General features: G+C 41.3%; 2 protein-coding genes across 2 annotated transcripts in view; one reads left to right on the top strand and one right to left on the bottom strand.

Moving 5' to 3' along the window:
- acap1 (ArfGAP with coiled-coil, ankyrin repeat and PH domains 1) overlaps positions 1–16158 on the top strand; it is a 26851-nt gene extending 10693 nt beyond the window's left edge. The window contains exons 10-24 of the mRNA XM_007551290.2: positions 2828–2902; positions 2999–3111; positions 3216–3267; positions 3368–3468; positions 3640–3751; positions 3854–4062; positions 5084–5153; positions 5296–5390; positions 6972–7165; positions 8222–8269; positions 8366–8544; positions 9863–9972; positions 12144–12254; positions 12337–12398; positions 15399–16158. Of these exons, the coding sequence (XP_007551352.2) occupies positions 2828–2902; positions 2999–3111; positions 3216–3267; positions 3368–3468; positions 3640–3751; positions 3854–4062; positions 5084–5153; positions 5296–5390; positions 6972–7165; positions 8222–8269; positions 8366–8544; positions 9863–9972; positions 12144–12254; positions 12337–12398; positions 15399–15496 (1629 nt within the window). The 3' untranslated portion in view covers positions 15497–16158. The remainder of the gene's footprint in view (positions 1–2827; positions 2903–2998; positions 3112–3215; positions 3268–3367; positions 3469–3639; positions 3752–3853; positions 4063–5083; positions 5154–5295; positions 5391–6971; positions 7166–8221; positions 8270–8365; positions 8545–9862; positions 9973–12143; positions 12255–12336; positions 12399–15398) is intronic.
- On the bottom strand, positions 16004–23964 carry slc16a13 (solute carrier family 16 member 13). The gene is made up of 6 exons (XM_007551292.2): positions 23731–23964; positions 22520–22753; positions 21777–21920; positions 21326–21582; positions 20144–20675; positions 16004–18745 (listed from the first exon to the last, which is right to left on the bottom strand). Exons 2-6 carry the CDS (start codon positions 22746–22748, stop codon positions 18513–18515), a joined length of 1395 nt encoding a protein of 464 aa, XP_007551354.1. The 5' UTR covers positions 22749–22753; positions 23731–23964; the 3' UTR covers positions 16004–18512.

Genomic DNA, 23964 nt, shown 5'->3' with positions numbered 1-23964 from the left:
GTGAGCATAACATGCCCAGAAGTTGACTGTTCTTTTATCTTACATAATATTAGCCTCAAAACTTGACTAATACCGCAATTAAAGGCTCCAACGATGGGGAGACTTCATTTAACCACATGCAAATTAAACCAGATATTTATATGCACTGCTTAAAATAACACCAATAAAACTTGTTTTATCACATTAACGGTCGTAATCTTCCAGCTTAGCTGGGATTACTAGAATTATTTTTTTTTTTATATTTCAGAATAAAAATTAAAGAGAATTTTGGGTAGATTTACACGACTTTCCTCAAAGTCACGATATTGCGAAGACTAAGATTGCTATATAGTTTGTGAAAGATGATAATGTCATGACTTTGTAATAGAAAACATCTGAATTGATTGAACCTTTGGAAGGCTGGTTCATCCTTAACTACAATTTCTAATTTTCCCAAAAAATTAACAAAAAACAAAAAGAAAAAGTAGAGACTCATCAGTGCTGCTGCTTGGTGCCTGATCCAAAGAATATTGTAGCCAAAGCTTGGATGTTGCTGAGATGTTGTGTATCAGTAAAAAAAAACCTTTCTGAAAAATTCACAAAAAAAGTAATATAATCTGCTGATGAGGAACTTATTAACTTATCAAATTACCCAGTAGCTTCTCATTATGACCGTACAGACTTGGCAATTGGCAAAACTTGTTGGAGAAGACTTTCTCAATTGCGATAAAATGCAGTCAGATAAGAAATGTGCTCCAATTTCTTGTCGTTACTCTTTCATATTGAATTAATAAGTGTCAGTTAAACCCTGGAGCATGTTGGGTCTCAGCCATGCGGCTGTCGCTGAGTGGCTCAGCCGAAAAACGCAATCTGTGCAAAACCTCAATCCCAAAACATCGCTCCAAGTCTGGGTGTTGTTTCTATCTGCTGCATGGCAGAACCGCATCAGAGGCCTGAGGTATGGAGGTTGCATCAAAAACAAACAAATAAAAATCTGGATCCGAGCTGCTGAGCGTAACCCTGGCGAGAGAGGTCCCAAACCGTTGGGTGCTGAGTAAAAAAACACGTCCAACCGGGGCGGGAGCAAAGTCACAGGATGACGTCACACTTTCATCATGACAGGAACAAGTGAGCAACAACAGGAAATATTTCACATGTCTGTGTGACTCTATCTCAAGCGCCTGCTCCGGCTTTCAGTCGGCGGAAGCTGGAAGCAACGTTTCTGCACCGTCAACTCTGGCAGCGACTTGCTGAGTCCGCCCTTTTGACCAAGAGGAGCCAAAATGTTTCAACTTTTACCGCTGAAATCTGGACTTTCAAGAGTAACACGAGCTACGTGTTGTTTTTCTTACTTTTTTTTTTTTCCTTACTATTTTGGCATTCAGAGGAGTTCAACATTTTCCACATCCTGTTTTCAGGGAAGCCTAAAGGAGGGAAATCCTACCTCTTAACCTCCCGTTTCTCCTTTTGCCCAAGAGCCGAACACATCTGAGGGGGAAATAAAGAGGGAATTATTGCAACTCAGCAGCTGGCGTACTCCGCAGATCGGTGGACAATGTGGAAAAAGTGAAAACACATAAGAGCAGGATTTTATTTCCCACTGATCTGAGTCGCTTTCCTGAAATAAAGATTCATGCCAACTCATCTCAACAACTCCTGACTGCAGTTGTAGTTTAACTGGTTTCTTAGTGACTGGTTTGGTCTTGCTTGTTCTCTCACACCTGTTTGTGATCTAGAGTTGCACCACTAAATGTAAATTTTACAATGTTCTCCAGTAAAATGAGTTTAGGTAGCTTTTTCTTTGACTACAGGACATAAAATACAAAGTTCTCAGACTGCAAAAGTATTTATGTGCGTTTAATTCTATGCATTTTTCCAGGTTGCATTTTTATTCTGATATTCTTAAATTAAAATCCAGTTAAACTTTCAGAAGTAACCGAGTTCAATCCGTGTGTAATTTAATTTCAGTGTAAATTCGGAACGTTGGTGAAGAAAACATCAACATGAAGACCAGATATCTCATCAGACACATCAGGGAGAGCTTACAGCTAAACTCTAAAACAATATCTTAAGCTTTGAACATCTCAGTGTGGCACCAATGGAAACTCGCCAACAAAAGAGAGCAACAATAAGAGGAGCATTAAAGAGAGTCATGGTAACTCTGGAGGAGCTGCTGAGATCCACAGCTCGGGTGTTACAATCTGTTCCACAAATCTGGCATTTATGGAAAAGTTGCAAAAACAAAGGAAGGCGCCTCATGTTCAACTCGCAGGCGTCTGTTTAGGAAATACAATAAGCGCACGAGAGAACGTGGTGCGGTCACTTGACACGAAAATTTAACTTTTTGACCAACAAACTGCACTTATCTTTAAACGCACCATCCTTATGGTGAAACATGGTGGTAGTAGCATTATGCAGTGGGAAGGAGTTAAATACAGAAGAATAAACATGTTAGAAGCAGAAAAAGACCTGGAAGTTTCACCTCCCAGCAGAAAATCCCTAAATATTTCATAATGCAATGAATTACATTGAAGCATGTTCATCGGTTAGAACGGTCCAGTCAAAGTCCAGACATAAATCAACTTTAAAATGAACGTTCAAAGATGTTCTCCTTCAAGTCTGACTCTAGTTTATCTATTTCGAAAAGAAGAGCAAAAATTTGAGTTTCTAGATGTGCAAAGCTGATGTTTTAAAAACGTAAAATGTTGACTCAGTTAAGCTGTATCACTCTGAGCCCCATTAAAATACGTTGAAGCTTATGGTTGTAACGTGACTAGTTGTGAAAACTTTGAAGTGGTGCAATCACTTTTGTGAAATCTGTATATAAATTCTGATTTGTTGTTTACAGCACACCCAGTTTGTCTTGAACTCAGCCAGGGAGAAGAGGGACATGGAGCAAAGGCACGCAGCTATCAAGAAAAAGGTAAAAGTTTACATAAGTCACACTTAGAAACACCTTACAAACTACAGAAATCCGCTTTGAGTCAGACGGATCCTGGTCTCTCTTTAAATTTTTAAGGACATGTCCTACGACGAGTCCGTTTTGGATTTTAACGCCGATGCGGCTAACGGGATAGCGATGGAGGGTTACCTTTACAAGCGGGCCAGCAACGCCTTCAAGACCTGGAGCAGGTAAAACTTTACCCATTAAATAATCCACACAGAAAAGCTGCTTTTTAAAAAAAACTAATGCATAAAGTTCTCATTGATGTCTAAATTCTCTTTCTTCGTCCCAGACGTTGGTTTTCAATTCAGAAGAATCAGCTGGTGTATCAGAAGAAATTTAAGGTATGTTTTTTTTCAAGAAGAGTTATTTTAAAAACGCACATTTGGCGCAAACAAGCCGTACGTTGGCGTGCCCGGTCGTCACTGTGTGTTCTTCGTGCAGGACCAGCCCACAGTTGTGGTGGAGGACCTGCGTCTCTGCACCGTCAAGCCCAGCACCGAAAACGAGAGGCGGTTCTGCTTTGAAGTGGTGTCTCCGTCAAAGTGAGTCTGCGTGGGCCGCGTTGCGCGGCGCGGACGTGTGTTTGGGCCACTGCGATTCTCATCAGTGATGAGTGTGTGGATTAAAATGTCCTGCGTTGCAGAGGAGGGCAGGGCAGGTTTTTCGGCAGATGATCACGGTGTGTGTGTGTTTACGTGTGTGTGTGTGTGTAGGTGCTGTTTGTTGCAGGCAGACTCAGAGAGGGAGCAGCAAGCGTGGATTACTGCCGTCCAAAACAGCATCGCCTCGGCCTTCCAGGAGCGCAGAGAGGACGCGCACAGCCCAGTGAGGACAAAACAAAAACCCCAACACATGAAATTTACACAACTAGAGTTTAACTTCCAGATCTGACCTTTTCTAAATTCCTGTGCGTCTGTGTTTCGTAAGAGGTCGCGCTGCACCTCGGTGTCGATGAGCAGCTTGGAGAAAGGAGGCGGAGGAATCGGGGATCAGGACAGCGAAGGCTGCAAGGCTCTGGAGGAGATTCAGGCGATCTCAGGAAACAAGCAGTGCTGCGACTGCGGAGAGCCCGGTCCCGACTGGGCCTCCATCAACCTGGGCATCACCCTGTGCATCGTCTGCTCAGGGATACACAGGTAGCCATGAAACCTTGTGAGGAAAAACTCTGCGTGGAAAACGATTTAAATCGGTCACCTAGTTGTCACAGTACATGGCAACGTTCTAATTATTTTTCACTTTGCAGATTTCTCCCTGTTCTGACAACAAAACATGATGCTGTCTAATTAAACCACATTACCAGCAGAGCCATCGTAACCTCGGCACACAGTGAATCCCAGAATGATTCATTCTCCTGGCATGATTTAGGCGTACAGTAATGTAGTACGGTAATTTGACCCACAAGCTTCTTCTACCTGGAAGTAATATTAATGTTTTGAGTGGCTAATAGTAATAGTAGCAACGCCTTTGCCAGAGGCTTAACACAGATAAGTGCTTAATCCTAATATCTGATATAGTCATTATAGCTTTTTACCAAAACTGGGCAGAAAATATCCTCACTACCAAAGTAGGACTTTGCATTGATCTCTATTCGTTTTCTTAACAGCATTTATGCCTAACTCAAACATTTTCCCCAACCACAACCATTACTACTATTTGCCAAGGTATTCACACCATGCCTCTAAAGTTAGCCTGTAACTCTTAACAAGAGGGTCCGACATATTGGCACCAGGCTTTGGACCCATAAGGCCTTTCAGACAGTTAGTAAATATGCCAGAAATGGTCCTAAATAGAATACCTAGACACATACAGTGTGTTTTTATATCTTCATAGGGCCTCTGCATTTTCATTTTTCATTAATTTCTATAGCCGAACCCTGACCTTTAACCCCAACCATTCCTAACCCTACACCTAAAATAAACTCGATTCACTTAAATCCCAACCCAGAAACAGTTTCTGATTAATGAGCCGTTGGTCCCCACAACGTAGTATGTCGATATTGGTCTTTGCAGTGCTTCAGATACTAGACCACACACACACACACACACACACACACACACACACACACACACACACACACACACACACACACACACACACACACACACACACACAGCGCTAGCTTGAGTAATATGCTGTAATGGTTTTCTTTCCCAATAGGAGCCTGGGAGTCCATTTCTCCAAAGTGCGCTCCCTCACTCTCGACACCTGGGAGCCAGAGCTCATTAAGGTGATTTAACCTTTAAACAGCAACGGCTTAGCAAACCACATTGTGCCGATTTCTGTGTGGACAACAAGTTCCCGTGAGAATAATGATCGTTCAGGGGAGAGTCTCTTTGTAACAACCTCGTTTTTTGTTGTTTTGTTTTAAGTTGATGTGCGAGTTGGGCAACTCGGTGATCAACAGGATCTACGAGGCTCGGATTGATGAGATCACCATCAAGAAGCCCCACCCGTCCAGTCCCAGGTCAGTCAGAGGGTCCGGCGTGTAGATGTGTACTTTACCACTTTACCAGGGAATTTCACAGGTTTTACACATCGTAATACGCATCAGATCATGTAAGTCCGTCTGAAAAAAGTACACTTCGATTTCTGAGACAGCAACCAGAACCTTCAGTAAAAACTTAAGTAACCAGGAATCTGCTATGACTTCTGACACATTGCTAGCTTTATATTAAATTAAACACGACATTGTGTAAAAACCTTTACTCTACACTCCCAGACTTTTTTTTATAATACTCCCTCTAAAAGTATTTTAATATCAACCTAAACAAATGAACGGGTCTAATGCTAGTGGAAAAACGCCTAGTAGTCCTTTATCAAAGACAGAAGAAAAGTCCTACCCTGCTAAAATCGGACTCTACTCCATTTTTGTTTACGTTTGCTACAGACAGAAGTTGCGCTCTTCTTCTTCTTCTGTTGTTCTTTGTGTCGCTTCCTTCAGTGGTTCTTGGTGCAGCGCCGCCACAGGCGATGCGGGGAACAGCCAGTTTTTTTTTTTCCAAAGGGTTTGGTTCGTTTGTGCTGTGTGAAAACGAACCGCATTAGCTGAAAATGTAAAAAAGTGTTTTGGTCCCCGACTAAACTGAATCTACTGGACTATTAGATGTGGAAAAAACCCTTAGAGGAATGAATATTTGTTAAACGCAATGTCCATTCTTATGTGTAGGTTTTTTGTTTACTACAATGTTGTTTACTCCAAAAATACAATTTAATAGATAATACTGATCTGTTATAGCAACAATAATGCAGTTTTAGATGGAAGGCGATTCTCAAGGCGGTATTCACTGGAGGCCTGCACCCACAGACTCAGTGAGTTTTAGAGTTCAGTTTAAAGTTTTGCACAGTAATTTATGCATGTATGTGGTTTTGCCTTATTAAATAGGAATGATAAAACTCCTTTGAGTAGTTTGATTAAGCTAAATAAAAAAACACGATAAAACTGATGTATCTTTTACTTTTGATAAATTTTTATTAGCTATATTATCTAAAAATGTGCTTTTTAAAATTAGATTGTGTTCTTAATTATTTTGGGTGATTTTTGAAGCCTGTTATTCATCTACGTTGTTGAACTTGAGAATGTTTTCAAACTTTATTGAAGCAGGTTTATTGAGCTGTGATATTTGTGGCGTTTTTAATAAAATCCTGCCTAAAACTCAAATAAGAACATCGAGTCTTCAGGGGGTTTCCTGCAGAGAAGCAGCTTTGTTTGTAGATCTACGCATTTCAGAAATATGATCTCAGCTGACAGCGACTACTTGTTCGACTTCCTCGTTTCTTTAACCGTGTCATGTTGCAGAAGACAGGAAGTGACAGGTATTTCATGCAGATAGCAGAGGTGGTTATGTCCGGAAACTAGTTTTAATGCTTCAGGGTTTTATTTTTTAAACACACAGACTGAGACATCCATGTTGTATCTGAAAGGTGTGGTAAAAGTGAAGTTTAATAAACAAAGAGACACTTTGAGTTTTAAACAGACTTTTTATCAGAATTTGGTAGGTTTTTTTAAGGAGTGCAGACATATTTCTCTTTCTTTCCTCATTCTCAGAGGCGACAAGGAGTCATGGATTAGGTCAAAGTACGTTGAAAAGAAGTTTATCCAGAAGCTGCCTGAGACCGGCAGATCCACCCTGGTGAGGCGGTCCAGCGCCAGGAGAACCCGAGCCACCACCCAGGACCGGAACACCCAGCGGCCGCCTCTCAAGCCCAAGCCGACCCGCGCCACGCTGCCTCGGCTCACCGGTAAAAAGCGCCACGACACTTGCCAAAGTATTCATAGCCTGGGAACTTTTTGTCGCTTTCTGATCACAAACTTTAGTTGCCTTAATGTAGTAGACTGACTAATTGTGTCGGGGAGAAGTTTGTGGAGATGTTTAAACCGCCATTACACGATCAAACTTTTGATATTTGCTCTACAGAGAATTTTTTTTTAATCAATCATCTGAACATGAAAACGGTACCGAACAAAACATGGCTGTCCACCTAAACTGACGAGAAGAACGTTGTCCAGAAAAGCAGCAGAATGGTGGCTAGAGACGGGCTGCAGAGATGCACTCTAGTCTAGTGGGAAAATATAGAACTGATTTCACTCACAAGCATTCAGGTGTCAGACAGGATGTCGCCCAAAATCTCTCGAGACCAAACGTTAGTTCAGAGCAAATAAACAGTGAGAAGCACTGGCGATAGTTTATGGAGTATTTTTAAGAGCGAAAAAGTGATACAAGCATGTTTATCAGTATCCCAGATTTTAGATCGGCGCAGTCCCAACGTCCTTCTGATTCGACCCGATTGCTCCTGGCACACTGCAGGAATATCTCCTCAGATTATCTATAGAGTCATGTAGATAATCGGGGCGTCGTCAAGATTGTTGGAAGGGGGAAATCGGGACAAATCTTGCTGCGTGTTGGATAAGTTTTAGAGACGGCAGAAGACTTGAGACCAAGAATCACCTTCCAGCAGAAAAAACAAGTCAACCATTATTTTGTCTCTACTTCAAACATGTTGTGGATCTATCAAATAAAACCCAAGTAATGCACACTGACGTTTGTGGCTGTACCGTAGCAAAATGCGAAAATGTTCGGATGGTGTTAACACTTTGACAAGACGCTGCACCTTCTCTCTGTAATCTGATCAGTTTTAAACAAAATAAAAACAAAAACAATCCCTGCACTTGCTCTTTCAGCAGCAGTGGTGGTCCCTGAGGGATTTTCCTGCAGGGTTTTGTGTGCGTGTGTGTGTATGTGTTGTGGCAGCACGTGGGATAAACCTGTTTCACTGCATCCGTTTGTCTCTCCTCAGGTCTAAGCCCCAGCGACATCCTAAAGAACAACTCAAGCTCTCATAAAGGTAGGCTCGAACAAATGAAATTAGTTTATGAAGCCGTTCTCCTAACATTTAAATGAAAGCTACCGCCGTTGTTAATAAATGATCTGCCGTCCTCAGATTGGGAGGAAGACGAAGAAGAGGATCTCAGCGGCCTTCATCCCGGGGCGCTGCTGTACCGCTCGGCTGCGCTGCAGAACTTCCCCGTCATGGCGGACGCGCTGGCCCACGGAGCCGACGTTAACTGGGTGAACGTGGGCGAGGACTCGAGCACGCCTCTGATCCAGGCTGTGTCTGTGGTGAGGACGACACCTTCGTGTAGTCGTTTTGCACCGGTCTTGATATCCAGTTTTCAGAGCTCCTTTAAAGATTTCTGGTAAAAGTTGACATGACAATTAAAAAAAAGCATAAAATGTGTTTAAAGAACTTGGAAAATGTCGTGAAAGATCTCAAACTGAGCCTGAGAGAAGCAAAACTCTGTGGAAATTACTGTTGTGGAGCTAATTAGCATCTCTGGTCAAAACAAAAGTCAGCTTTTTTTTGTTGTTGCAATAACTTAGTTTAGAAAAATCCAACATTTAACTTGAGTACACTTACTTGGCGGAGAAAAAAACTCAACTTTAAAATAGTTATAATCACTGCTATGATTATTGGCATTAATGTATCACGTTAATATCTGTTCAGGTGAATTAGACACCTGTAACTTCCTCTTTCACCGGCTGGCCAACAACTTTTAGCCATTTTTAAAAAATGGGAAATACATAGAACATCCCACTGAGAATAATGAGCAACCGTTGCATTATTTTTTTTCACCTCACAATATCTGTGTAAAACTCTTTCGTTTGTTGTGAATCAGATAAAAAGCTACAGGTGGACGCTACAGGTCACCGCATGTAAACACACACTCCACCACTGTGTGCAGAAACAGCTTCCCGGTGAGATTTCCTGAGGTTAGACGTGGTTATAAACTCATTAAAAAGACTTGTAAGGGTGTCAACACCTAAACATCCCCACTTTATAACTTAATCAGACTCATCTTTGTGTGTTTATCTGCATTAATCTGGGATTTGCTACAAGACAAGTGGCAACTCGCCTCAACTTGCTCACATCTACAATAGCAACTGCGACCTGGAACTGTGCAATATGATGACCCATATTTATTTTGCACATGGTATGATAAGGCAGGTGAAAAAAAATGTCAGTACTGCCAAAAGATGGATTTATTTTATGTTTTTCCACATCTTCACAAAAACATTTCTGCAATTGTGCTCCTGTGAATCACATCTACAAACTCTGTTATCTTTAATATATTTCAGTTTCCACTCAGGAAATGATAACAAATTATGTTGCAACAAGAGTGCCAGGAACGCAAAACATTTCTCTGAAAAAGCTCATGTGCTCGACTGAAAATGAGTTTTAAAATGAGCCAGAAAACCTGCGAAAAAAAAAAAAAAAAAAAATCCCAACAACAACAACTAAAATTTGGCTCAGTGGAAGAAAAACATAAAGAAAGAAGTGTGTCAAGTAACGATTCTACAGACCATTACAACTCTTAGCCTGTCGGATTTCGGTACTTTTTGAGTCATTCTCTAAACTTTTTGCCTGTTTTTGGACCAGAACGCTCTGGCAGCCTGTGAGTTCCTGCTGCAGAACGGCGCCAACGTCAACCAGGCGGACAGCAACGGGAGAGGGCCGCTGCACCACGCCACCATCCTGGGCCACACAGGGTACGACCGACACACAAACAGCCGCCCCATCTCACTGCACGATACGCTTATTTAAATGCCTTGAGCTCTATTTATTGTTTTCAGCTTCAAGCTGGGAGGAAGAAACTTTTTTTTTAAACTATGCAGAAGGATTTATGGGTAGAGGAAGTTTGTTGAAAACTATCTAGTTTTTTTAAGAGCCTGCTTTTCAAACCAGTACTGAAACATTTAAGGAGTAAATCAAAACAAAACATTAAAAACAAATGCAGACACGTCCAGGTATGGAAATCCAAGCAAAATCACCAGAACCGCAAGATTCTGGCAGAAAACCATAAAATGTCTTAATTTGACCTTCATTAGGGTCTTGGCTGAACTGAACAAGGCGAACTTGATCAGTCTCTGTCTGAACAAGTGCAGGACAGAAACCTGAAGAAGAGCAGGAATCATCTGGAACATCATTTATTGGGCAGATGAGTCTGAAATTATTATTTTTCTGGACACTGCAACAGAGGACACGTCTGATGCAGGTTCATTATCCGATTCCTCAGTTGCGCAAAAACTGACCCGGCGTTTTAGTGGCGGCGTCTTCTTCTGAAGTTTTGCTTACTGACTTTCACCAGTGTTTGCATCGTTTCTGTTTTCGTGTTTCGCATACGTTTGTTCTGAAAATCCATCTTTTTAAAGCAGTTCTACAAGCTGTTGTAGTTCCTGTTGCAGAAACACAAATAAAGTGCAACTTCCTCCATTTTCCTCCAGCAGCTCAAACCCCCCCCCCCCAAAAAAACAAACAATGAAACGATTTGTTTCAGTGAACTGACATTTCTTTTACAAAACGCATATTTCATACGTACGCCACCACTCGCACTTACTTACACTTTTGCCAAAGGTGTGGAACAAGCATCTTTTTGCATAATCCTAAACTGTAGAAAATGTTATGACATTTGGCCTGTTGGGAAAATGTGTCACCAACGTCTCAACTGTTGGCACATCTGCCGCAAAGGCACATAAACCAACTTTTGTCAGTGGGACGCTTAGTCAGCAGATGATATTCCTCATTTGGTTTCAAATCAAACCCATCTGAAGTGCTCAGTGCTAAAAAGTTCAACTTTAGACTCATCTGGCCAACGCGCTTGGTTCCAGTGAAGGTCCCAGTTTAGCTCAGCTTCATATTTACGGGATAGAAAACAAACTGATGATTGTTTTTGAGTCAATGTTTGCTTCAGTGATGGAGAATATTTTTTACACCTCCTTCTTATCCTCCTCACTGTTCATCACAGAAAGTTAAACTTGGGATCTTGCCCAGCTTTGCTTTAATTAGTGTTCTGACTGTATTTATACGAGGGGGTTTAGTTGGAGTTGCAGTTTTCTTTTCGTAGATTTTTGCAGCCATTCCCTTCTTTATAAGGATCCACATCTTGCGTGAGACTTATCTGGACGGTATGTACTGCTGTCTTTCCCCTTTTGAAAAGTGGAAATGCGCCTCTCTGTGTGTGTGTGTGTGTGTCACATCCTATGTTTCCCCAGGGGAAACAGGAAGTCGTTGAGTACTAAAAGTTCCTAGAAACTCTGATCAACTTTAAAAAGTTCAGCATGGAAAAAGAAAATGTTTATTTGACAGGAATTGTTTGTAGTTTTGATCATGACAGTTGTTTATATATATATATATATTTTTTTACTTTATTCCACTCTGCATAATTATGCTCGACTTTAAACACATTTTTTCAAATTGATTTTAATCCTTATTTTGTTTGAGGTTTAATAAATTTGACAAACTTGTTTTTGTTTTTTGTTACTGCAAAGGAGTTTTTTCTGTTCGATTCAAGCGCCACTCAGCCATCCATTTGTGCACAGAAAAAACACTTGATGTGTCGAATGCATCATTTTATATTATGTAGAACATTCAGACAAACCTGGAATAACAACCCAATTACACAAATTTGAAGTTCTGTCACAAATCGCCTGCCTGTCTTTTCATGCAGCTCAGGTTACTTAGCAGGAAGAGGATGCAGGAATGTTGTACAAAAATTCACAAACAGTATGAGGAACTAAAATTCATTTAAATCCTGTTTTGATTTCTGCCAGATTGAAACCATAAATCTGTCCGAGCCGCAAAAGGCAACAAAAACCACAGCCGTGGCGTCGGGCGCAAATGCAAATATTCATCTGTGATCTGCTTTCCTCATTTTGTCCAGGTTGGTTTGCCTGTTCTTGAAACGAGGAGCGGACTACAATGCACGAGACAAGAACGAGAAGGACCCCATCACCATCGCCGTGGACAACGCAAACGCAGACATCGTTACTCTGTAAGCGCCCGCGTGAAGAGAAACTCTGCAGTCCGGCACAGGCAGACTCCACCGTTCTGACCGCGCCCTCTTTACCTTTCAGGCTGAGGATCGCCAAAATGAACAAAGAGATGCGGGAGATGGACGGAGCCTTCGGCCAATCAGGTCCGCCTCCAGCGGGGCAGGAATGCGGGGCGGCGGCGGTGGTGGGCGGGGCTAGAGGTGGCCGGGGTCACGCCAGGAAGAGGATCCAGGCCAAAATGAATCAAATAAGCGACTGGGCTTTAGGAGGGGTGGAACGGTTAGCAGAGCTGAAATCAGACCTTAAAGCATGAAGAATGTGACAAAAAAAAATTATATTCAATTCAAACAAAACGGTAGAGATGAAAGGAATTGTAGGGATCCTATCTATAAAGAAGATATGAATCACATTGTGAATATTAAAAGTGTTCACTCTGCTATCAATATGCCAGATTTTTGTGATATGAAACAAAAATGAATCATTCTAAAAACCTTCCCACCTTTGATTTGATGGATATTCTGTACATTACAATTAAAAAATAATCACTTCGTAGATGCAAGATGGAAACAAAAGTTGAAGGCCAGCAGCCTGTTTATTTGGGGTCACACTAGTCATCAGGTGCAGCACTTCTAACTAAACGAAGCGGCCATTTTGTCTGGACATCTGCCCACTCTGTCCTTTAGCTCATACCTTGCAGTAAAAAAGTATTTAACATTTATTTTCTGGCTCAGAGTATAAATAAACTCCTGATTTATCCATATGTGAGAAAAGAGGAGGAGCATTGTGATGCATTTTGTCTAAAATCGGCCTTTACTATTCAAATAGCCGTTTCGAACAGGCGACTCAAAATTAATTTAGAGCCATGAATGTTACGTGACTTTTTGGGAACTGATAGGAATGTTGTCGTCATTTGTAAAGATCTGCTGTTTTATTTCTACTTGTATGTTTTAAAGTAAAGAAAAACAAAAAAAGTTAAGGAGGAGGAAAAAAAGGACAGATACATTGATATTTGTGGAAATAATGAAAAAAAAAAAACTAAGCACACAGATTCAAACCTAAAGACAATCTAAAACACACCTTTTGTTGTGGAAATTAATTGCAATCATTCCACGACAAAAGAGTAAAAACTATTCTAAAAACCTGCATTTGTTTTTAAAGCTAAAAACATTTAAAACCATCTAGTCCAAAATGAAACCATACTCCCCACGGTTAGACACGGTGGTGGCAGCGTCATGATTTGGGACCACAGAGCCAAGTAACTGAATCAAACCAGGTTTTTTATTCTTTACATTTTCCCACCCAACAGACTGGTTTGTTATTTGTACAGGATACGATGTCAAAGGAGGAAAAGTTTTAAAATGACTCATAATTGCTTCACATCACGTAAACCTGGTATGTTTTTTTTTTTTACATGAGTGTGCGCCGTTTACATTCACACTAAAAGCACATAGACACTTTGAAACAAAGCCCACAACTGAGGTGCTAAATGTGTTTCCAACATTTAGGACGCGGAATAACAAATAACAAACCTTTTCCAATAAGTTTGGATCTATTTCGACGTTCTCACAGCGACTTTTATCGCCTGTAAACATGAGCATGGCTGTTCTTCCAGGTATCTAAGCTAAGTTTAGGGTGCGGTTTTGTTTTTCCTGCTATTCTGTGAATAGTGGCTTGGTTTACGCTGTAATGTTAATATATTTATTAGCTCCTGTTAGTCGGGGTTCCACGCCTCTCTGGTCATTTTGGTTGCATTTTGTCTCCATGGTCCGCCTGCCTTCGCTCCCGTCTCCAGTGGGAAGTAGTGGGGGGAGGGGGGCGGGTGGGGGTGTGTTCGCTCACCAAGGAGGGGAAATGTGAAACGTGTTTGTCTGCTGGTCAGTTTTTTTTAAGTGCTCTGCTTTTTTCACTGTCTGTCTTTGTTGTGTGCTCTCCTCTGCCCGCTGAGATGTCCATCTGGTCTCAACTGCTTGCGCAGTGTGCCACCTGCAGAAATCTGAGAGGTAAATTGCATGTGCATGCCATTCTGTGTGTGTGTGTGTGTCCGTTTGTTGTGTTGCATACATTGTGCTTCAGGGCTTCTGCTCGTTGAATGTGCTCTGGGGGGGTTTCTTGGAATAAACGCATCCTGGACCCAGTTTATGCAACTTTTTCTGTTTTTTTGCAAAAACAACTGGATTTAAACAACAAGAAAGTAAATGTTCACACCCCGTCCTTTTCCACACGCTGTCATGATACAGACACGCATGTTTTTCGATTATTTTTTTTTTTAAACTAGACAAACAAAAAGTAGTGCATAATTGTGAAGTGGAAGGAAAAGGAATCATTGTTTTCTACTATTTTTGCAGACAAATGTTGCATGAGTTGGTATTGGCGTTCTTTTCCGTCGTCGTCGATGCAATTCTTTGCGAAATACAGAAACTCCAGCTCAGTCGGATCGGACAGAGACAAACCGCGAACACCGTGTTGCAAGTTTCGCCCTGGACTTTCAGTTGGATTTATGTTTGGGCTTTGACTGGGCCTTTACCACACACGAATGGTCCTGACATAAACATTGTGGACGTTTGGGGTCCTGGAGAAGTTTAACTTTTCTTCTACGGTTTTGCCGCGTCGTCTTGTTTACTTTCTGCAACTCTCCCATAAAGGTCACATTAGTGGAGAGCACGGCTAATAGTCGTCCTGCCAGCAGGTCATCTGCAGCTGCTGCAGCGTTACCATGGGCCTCTTGGCTGCAGCTCTGATTTAATGCCTCCCTCGCCCAGATTGTTAGCTCAGCTGGATTGCTTCGTTTTGGTTGTCATGTCCGATGATGGACTGCACAAATTTTGAATATTTTTAGAATCTTGTCATATATTTTGCAGTATCAGAGTAAAGATGCTTGAATGCAAATAAATCTTACTTACTTGCAAAAACCTTTAAAAAAAAATCCAGCTTCATTTCCTCTATATTTAAGAATTATGCACTACTTGCAGTTTCTCTGTCACATTAATGAAATACCTTGAGGTTTGTTGTGACAGCAATCCAGGGGTGTGAATACTTTCGCAGGGGACTGAACACCAAGAGCTTTGGGTTTCTGCACCTTTTAAGAAATGTGACGCTTCCAGCTTTAAGGCTCATGTTGTTTTATTTTTGTTTATATCTTCCAGGTGATGAAACGTACCAGGATATTTTCAGAGACTTTTCGCACATGGCCTCTAATAACCCGGAGAAGCTCAGGCGCCGCAGCGCAGACCCGAAACCTTAACCGGCCCGTCAACCTCCCCATCACCTATCCTTCTGTCCAGTTCCTCCTTTCACAGCCCTCAACCCAAACACACACACTTTTTTTTTTTTTTTTTTTTTTTTACACAAATGTAGAAAAGATTGAGCTCTCAGGCCTTGCAGACATTTCTCTCTGGCTACCGTCCACATGTTGAGTTCAGCTGGTGCTGACTTGAGGGACATGGCGGGGGGGGCTGGATGCTCCCGACAGGGAACGCTTTGTGTGATCACGTCAGCGCAGAACAATCGCGTCCAAGTGGAAACACTGGAGCAGCTTTATGAGTCCAGCATGAGGTGTTGTTGTGCCCCACAGAGCGACGCCGTCACTCTGCCAAGAGATCCTAATTAAAACCAGAAAATCTGATTTCTTTCCTCTTGCGTTTGTTTTTCTCCCACATCCCCTCCCTTTTCTAAAATGGGCTGTTTTTGTATTCTTCTTCTTTTAATACTGACTTTTTAAAATGTTTGTTGCAAAGAGACAGAAATGTTACAAAAGGAGCATTTTTATTCCAACAAAATACCATAAAATCTATGCAGTTGGCAGATTTCAACTTTACAAAAGACAATATTTATGCGTATTTTGTGTACATCATGTGACATCATCAAATTTGTATTTGGCCGAATAAAACAAACAGTGCAACCGCGCGTTTCGGTGTGAGTGCTTTTCTCGTGGAAGTCCACCAGAGGGCGACAATGCAAAAGGCTGGGACACACACAGTGTAAAAGAACCGATATTCACACCGATGACCTGCTTAATGTGATTAATCTGAGAGTCTGCAGCATCTTTGAATGCTTTGTATAAAAATAAAAAGTCCATCATTTGAGTTTATTAAAAAAAAAAAAAACATTCCTGGTAAATAAAAAGTTTTCACCTTTAATCAGTTGCCTAACCACTGTTAAGTATTATCCAAAAGCCTGTTGCATCGCAGCAGTAACCAGCGGGTCATCGTGACCCAGATGTTCACCCAGCTGTTTCCAAGGCCAAACATATCTGGCGTTGCAAAGGCATTCTTGGTTTATGGTTTACAGAGGTCCAGAGAGCACGTGCAAACAAAACGAACGGGTCATCGAGAAGAGCAGATGAGAAAACAATCATGAGCTCCTGCGGAGAAACTCCTGGCAGCACCGAGTCGCCAACAGTGATCAGAACTGATGTCCATTCGCATGACTTGGTAATAATACGCAGTCATCGAAGTGGAAAACTGCACCCTGGTCCAGGTTTAATGTGTGCCGTTTGGTATAAAATCAACAGCAAAGCATTAAGAAACAACCTGAAATCTTTGAGAAGTCACTTAAAACCTGAGATTCTCTTAAAGAGGTATTAAAACTCAAACTACGGATATGTTGGAGACCTTTTCATTGACTCACGGAGCATTGTCTTTAACAACCAATTCGGTTTTAAATCTATGATAAAACATTATTAAACACTCACAGTTTGGATTTTAGAAAAACCCTACAGAAGTAGATAATCCCCACAGATTTGTAATCCAGCCTTTATTACAGGCTGAATTTGTGGTGTTGATCATTATCAGGCAAAACTCTAGGATAAATCATGACAGTGCAAAATTCAAATGTGCAGCTGACTCAGACTCACAGAGCGGGAACAATAAGTGTTGAACATGTCGGTGGTTTCTTCTTAGTAAGTAACCAATTAGGAGGATAATTAATACATTAGGAGGATAATTAATAAATTAGGAGGATAATACCATGAAATTCATGAGAAATGCTGGTAACAACTTGGGTAATCCATCCATCTCTTCAAAGTGCTTATACATGGACGGTTGTAATTCACACATACTTAAAAATCAACACAAAAATCTAGTTTTGCTGTGATACAGCAGAATGATTTATGTAGACCGGCTGAAGAAAAGGAGACGCAAAAGTCATAAAGAACCAAGAAACCATCTGAAATCTGTCAACTTTTAGAAAGCCACCCTCGTACCTGTCAGTGCAACACGAATATCAACTGGTTTAATCCTCACTGGTGGCCAATAAAAACATGTCCTATAACCAAGGTGTCCTGCAAGAGGCATGTGGCGATGTGTAAAAGCAAAGAGGTTTGTCAAGATTTATACTAAACAAACTGACGCACCAGAAACAGACGTGTTTCTAAACTTGCCCAGCTACAGCCATAATCTAGAAGCAGAGACCACATAATCTCTAGGAGTTCATCTTAACATTTCAAAAGAGTACAAAGAATAACCCAAAGGCCAACAAGATTCAGAAAGATATGCAATTAGAAGGTAGAAAAGGTAATGCTATAAATTCTCACTGCACAAGACTCCACTGCTGAAGAAAACACACGCTGAATCTTGTTTAAAATTTGTTGCAGAACATTTGGACAAGCCAGTGAAGTACCGGGAGAATATAAGTTGGCTAAAATCACCAGTTTGGAAGTGGGAACATCATGTTAAGGGGCCTGTTTTTCAGCATTTGCAAGCTCATATGACTGAACCAAAACCTTCCCGATAATCTGAAAATGATGAACCAAGTGCGGCTTTAAATGCAAGACAATGATGAGAAACGCACAACCAAAGAAACTCTCAGCTGGTCTCAGAGAAGCGTGACTCAGTCAAACGTTTAACTTTAAATCAACTCAAGAAGAAAGGCCCAACAAAACCTTTAGGTTTTAGAGACAAATTATGTGGAGGAAAACAGCAATAAACCATTTACGCAATAACTTCAGTCGATTTCTTTGCACATGGAGATTTCAAGGGTTGCTACTGACATCTGGTATAAATTCCCTGCTGATAAACTAAGAAACAAAATTGTTACAGCAATAGTTGTTGTTCACAGTAATGTTTTCTTGCTTCTTAATTTCTTTGTTAAGTAAGATCAAAATGCACGTTTGCTGATGTGCATTGCTTTGATATTTTATTTCTCCGCTTTTCTTTCTCTGGCCTCTTTCCTTATCCACGAGCGTTGGGTCTAATCCTCTGAGGTGCATTATTAATAACACTCAGCTCGCTCTTTGCAAATAAAGATGTTCCCCGATCAGATCACCTTTGTGTTTGTTCCACGGTTTGATAGTTGAATTTAGACGAGCAGCTGTCCTTCTGCTCTAAATTCAAAGTGTCGCCGTTATCAACGAGGACGGGTCTCTGAGGAGGTGGGGGCTCCGTGCAGGAGAAATAGTGAGGCAGCGTGGTCATGGTCAAACTACCGAGGAGCACAAAACTGCCGGCGACCACAAAGGAGGCCGTGTAGTTTCCTGTCATGTCTCTGAGCCAACCTGCAGCACAAAAAAAAGGAGTTTATTAGAGCATTCCTTCCCCGGGGTGGAGTGGTTAGTCAACGTAATGCCTCAATAAATTTCAAAACAAAAGTTCAAATTTGAGAATTTTCTCCAAAAGTTAAGAGTACATGCTTAAATATATACACATATCCTCACTAATATTGACTTGTATTGGCATTCATGCCCATAATATCTTATATTATCACAACTATAAGTGAAACAGAGTCAGCAAATTGAGCGTGAACCCTTGAACAGTGTGCCGTTTCATCCTGAATAATTAAAACAGATTACACAAGAAGATGCCTTCATTAAGACACAGTTCTTTAAAATATCTAAAATTATCTACTTAACTGCAGAAAGGAGTTACAGAGCTGCCATTTTTAAAATAATAATAATAATAATAATAACATTCGTGGAAAATTTTAGGAGAGATTTTCAACACCGTTCATTTCTTTCCTCTATGAAACCAAACTGAGTCGTTTCCTCCCATTTTCTCTGTTGTTTCTCTAAAACAATGTCAGAAATCTCAGATTAACCTGATCTCACGTTAATAAAAATGTCTCAAAATATATTTTTTCTCTTTTTTAATTTCTTTCATTGCAACTCTGACTTGTCTTTATGGGTCGATTTAACCTCTGTGGGTGATCATATTAAAAATGATCAACCAACTACTGCACAATGAAAACGAAAACGCATCATCCCAGCGCAATAAAAACTTTGGTGACACTTCAATTGACGGGCTGTCAACTTTGCATTCTGTAAATAACGCAAAGTTGCATTAAAAACTAGCATTAAAAGTTCGTTAAAATTGTCAACTTTGCATTAAGAAAGTAATTATTTACCGAATGTCATTTTATGACAACAGTCATAAACATTCATGAAGACTCCTTTATCGTCATGACGGGTGTTACGTCACGTTTACGACGGTCTTATGCACACGCCGTCAAAAGAAGCCTTACCAAAACTTTTAATAAAAAATTTAAGTTTTTTTTTTTTTCAAAAAATTGGCGGGTTTCCATTAAGCGAGTTTGTTTTCGTGATTTCAATTTGCGCAATTCTGTGGTTAATCTAAACGCAGCCGATGTTTAGCTCTGTCCGCTTAGAGAAACAGCTAAGAGCCAGTAACAGAGCTACTGGTGCCATTACTTTGGGTTTAGCTGCGTCACCTTCATGGTCAGACATTGAATGACCTGTTGCTAGGTTTACATGTATCTGTTTTCTGGACAGAACCACTGACACTGACCGCCACACACTTTCTGTACTGTTTTTGTTGTCTTTCCGATAGAAATTACTGAGATCTTTATGCCTCAGCTGTCTGTGGACCTGTTTGTCTTGCTCGGTGGCTTGCAATGACAGTTGGTGTTAACTGTTGTTGATGAATTGGTGAACTCTTACCTGACAGCGGAATACCCAGCAGTCCTGCGCAGCTCTCGATCAGCTGCAGGAGCCCCAGGCCCCCCATCATGCGCTCCACGCCCATGATCATCGGCACCACAGCAAACACCATGGAGGTCAAAGCGCCGGAGCAGAAACCGTAGAGAAGGCTCATCACAATCATTGCTGTGTAGGAGCCCGTCAAGGAGCTCACGGGCAGCAGCATGATGAAGACTGCCGCCAAAGCCGTCCAAAAGGTCAGCAGATGCACGACCCGAAAGCGCCCCAAGTCAGAGAACCAGCCCGACGCAATTCGGCCAAAAATGTCTGTGATGCCCGCAGCTGACATGATGAATGCCGCTCGGTATTCGGAGAAGCCCACCTGGCGGCTGTGGGCAACCAGGTGGAAATATGGCACAAAATAGCCGAAGTTAAAAAGAGTCACACCTAAGGTGTAGGTGAGATACGGCCTCTCACAAAGCAACGACACCTCCAGGTAGGAGGAGACTCTCTGAAGGAGGTCAGGCCGTGACAATCTGCTCTGTGGGTCCGCCTGCAGAGAAAAATAACAAATCACTGACAGAATTCATCATTTCTACTCAATTCTTCAATTAACGCAAACCTTAAACTTAGGGCTGGGCAATAAATCCATGTGCGAACCAGAACCGCACAGCATTCTGGGAGATGTAGGCAGGAGAAAGCCTTCACCCGCTCCACCTGTCAAGGCCAGCTAAGCTGGGTTGGTGACATGAACTCACTCATTCTTCGGTTACCTAGCAGCGACTCACTCGTTCTCTGGTTACCTAGCAACAACTTGTTGAATAACTTGCGCAGCAGCAGTTTCAGGTTTCACCAACATGCCTCCTCTCCTATCTGCTTAAAAATAAAAACCGACGACTTTGAATGGAAACTGTGGATAACACAGGAAAGCTCACACCACCAGCTTGGCTTTATTTCAGATATTTAAAACAAGAAACTAATCCATAATTAAAAATATCGACTGATATGAAATCCTTATGTCGTGATAGTTTTTTTTTCAGCCATATCGTCCAGCCCTACTTAAACTTTAAACACAACCCTACACATAGCTGGTCCCTTTGTGCTTAGGGTAAACTTAAAGGGAAAACGTTCTGTAATATTTTTATTTAATAACAAAGTTTTATTCCTTATAGTTATTAAAAACAGGAAGGCAACATTTTCTACCTTTGTTGAGGCTTTAGAGCGACACTCTGGTCGGATAAGGGCTCCGCAGGCCATGATGTTGAGGCTGAGGCCCCCCAGGATGAGCAGGGCTCCCCGCCAGGCATACTTCTCCACCAGCAGCTGGAAAAGTGGGTTAAAAGCAAAGGAAGAAAGGCCAATGCTGGAGAAACCCAGTCCCACAGCCAGCGCTCGTCTGCGCGTGAAGTTAGCCATGACTGTGGCCACCATGGGGGAGAAGACCAGCCCCCAGCCCAAACCTGGAGGACAAGAGGCTAAATGAAGAAATGGAATTGTACTCTTTTCATCTAACCCTAAAAAAACCACATCTAAACGTTTTCATTCATGTATTCTGTAGAAATAAGCAAAAATTAGAAAAAATAATAATAAAAAAACATGACCAAAGATAACCCGAGTACAGCGGTTTGAAAAGCTAACCCTAAACTTGCCATACCTGAGATTAGTCCCATAGTAAGGTAGAGGTGAACCAGGCTGGTGGCCTGTGAGGCAAGGATGAGTCCGAGTCCGGACAGAAAACCTCCTGTCATCACAACCAGTCTGGTATTATATGCATTACATAGAGCTGCACCCAGCGGGCCTGCAAAATAAACACCATAAACTGATCCCTACTAAACAAATCAAACACAAGATGTTTTCCTTGGATTTGAGAAAATCAAGAGTTGTGAGAAATTTTGGAAAAGCCACGATAGAGTCGCAGTGCAATACCTCTTTAAAATCAGCGCAACATACAGCGTTTGCCCAATTCTTGGTTTAGTTTATTTTATTTTTCATGTTTTTCAGTATTTCAAAAACATAAAACCAATTTAAATATTAGGCACAGACAACACAAGTAAACATGAAATGCAGATTTTAAATGAAAGTAAAAATCCAAATCTGCATGGCCCAGTGTAAAAAAGTGATTGGCCCCCATCACACCTCACACCTCTTCTCAAGCAATTAATTCAAGAAATATAACTTGATTTTAAATTTCTATGATACATATTTATCCTAGAACTGTACTTTTTGCACAATAAATAAATTACTAATTTACCAAGTAGTAAGATACTGTGTAATAGATAAAATCATTCTAGGGTTTTTCTTAGTATTTTAAGGAAATTGAGTGTCTTCTGACAGAGAGCATTACAGTATTCTTTAATTGTTTAAAGATAAGAAGGTAGGGTTCAACATTAGACTTACTGAAGAACTGCTGCGCTGCCAAGCCGATGGATGAGATCCAGGAGATGGCCTGAGCGCTCTCCTCAAAGTACTGGACAAACTCCACAAAGAAGATCCCCAAACCGCGCATCAGTCCAAACACGAGGCTGGTGCTGATGAACAATGCCACGACCAGCACCCAGCCCCAGCCTCCGTCCGGGTCTTCTGCTCCATCCCCCTGGCTCTGTGATTTCAGCTTTCTGTTGGTCATGTTATCTATAAACACATAAATACATATAAAATAAATAAAAGAGGGCTGTTAAAAGTTGACCTATCAGGCCCTGGAAAGGCATAAGTGCAGAAAAAGTCACAGATCTTTGCTGCGGTAGAGCAAAGTGGTAATGATTAACCTCCAATGGGGCAATAAACTCTCGCGGTGTGAAGTATGTGGGACTAAGCTTCTTAACAAGTTGGCCTTTATTGACCTAATGTAGGTCAAAAGTCAGAGGGCCCTAGGAGATGCTCCTCACATGTTGGTTATTGATTACTGAGGGTGAACTGATGTGCACAAGCAATAAGCTACTGCAGTGTCATCAGTCCAGTTCCACCTGAAAATGTCTAATTACACATCTCTCTGTGTAAAAAAATTAAAAAATTAAAAAAAAGACATGACAACTAATAAATAAAGCCATCATTAGAAAGCTACATTTTCCTGGATTTACTAAATGAAGACGCCAAGATGCCAACTGCAGCTAAGCTATTTTGTAACTACTTGTTACAGAATAACATAATAAGTGACAAATAACAAAATAATAAGTAGTTTTTCACAAAACCTCATCTCAAAACATTTCTTTAGAGGGACTTCTTTGCCACAGCTATCTAAATGTAAACATAAACTTATAGTTTGATTGTATCTTAAAACGTCCTGCCATACACACTGCTCTCGTAAATGGGCATGACGTAACGTCACGCGACCCCTGCCGCTGTGCTGTTGCCGTTAGTTATAAAAACAAAACATATAGCCTACAGCGTGTACAAGTAACATAGTTTAATAAATTAAACAAAAGTATTAGTGGAAAGAGTCAAAACCGATTTTTAGAGCGAGGTTATAACGGCACCAAAAGTGGGGGGGACCTAGTAATCGCTTCATATCCTTTGAACACCGGCTGGAGTTGACAGTTAGGGACTCCGGCCGCTAACTGCCTGCTAAAAACACTTATCCGAGATGTCTGTAACTCGACTCAACTACTCACCCAGTGTGTGTGCGTGTGGCAGCTCCACGGCACCTCATGGTCCACAGTGCCCCGGTTCAGAGCAGTAAAGTGAAAACATTAACAGGGTTTGTTACGGTGAGCCGAAGCCGCCACGGCAGCTGAGTCTGCGCAGTCACCAGAGAACCAACACTGCAGCTCACTGGATCCATCAGTGATTCCATTAACTCAGTCCGTGAGAAGTACAAATATTCTACACTTTCTGTTCATTTTAAA

Source organism: Poecilia formosa, unplaced genomic scaffold (assembly GCF_000485575.1).
Source record: "Poecilia formosa unplaced genomic scaffold, Poecilia_formosa-5.1.2 Scaffold41, whole genome shotgun sequence".
Lineage (NCBI taxonomy): Eukaryota > Metazoa > Chordata > Actinopteri > Cyprinodontiformes > Poeciliidae > Poecilia > Poecilia formosa.
Note: the sequence above shows the minus strand (reverse complement) of the source record. Positions and strands in the feature narration are given on the sequence as shown.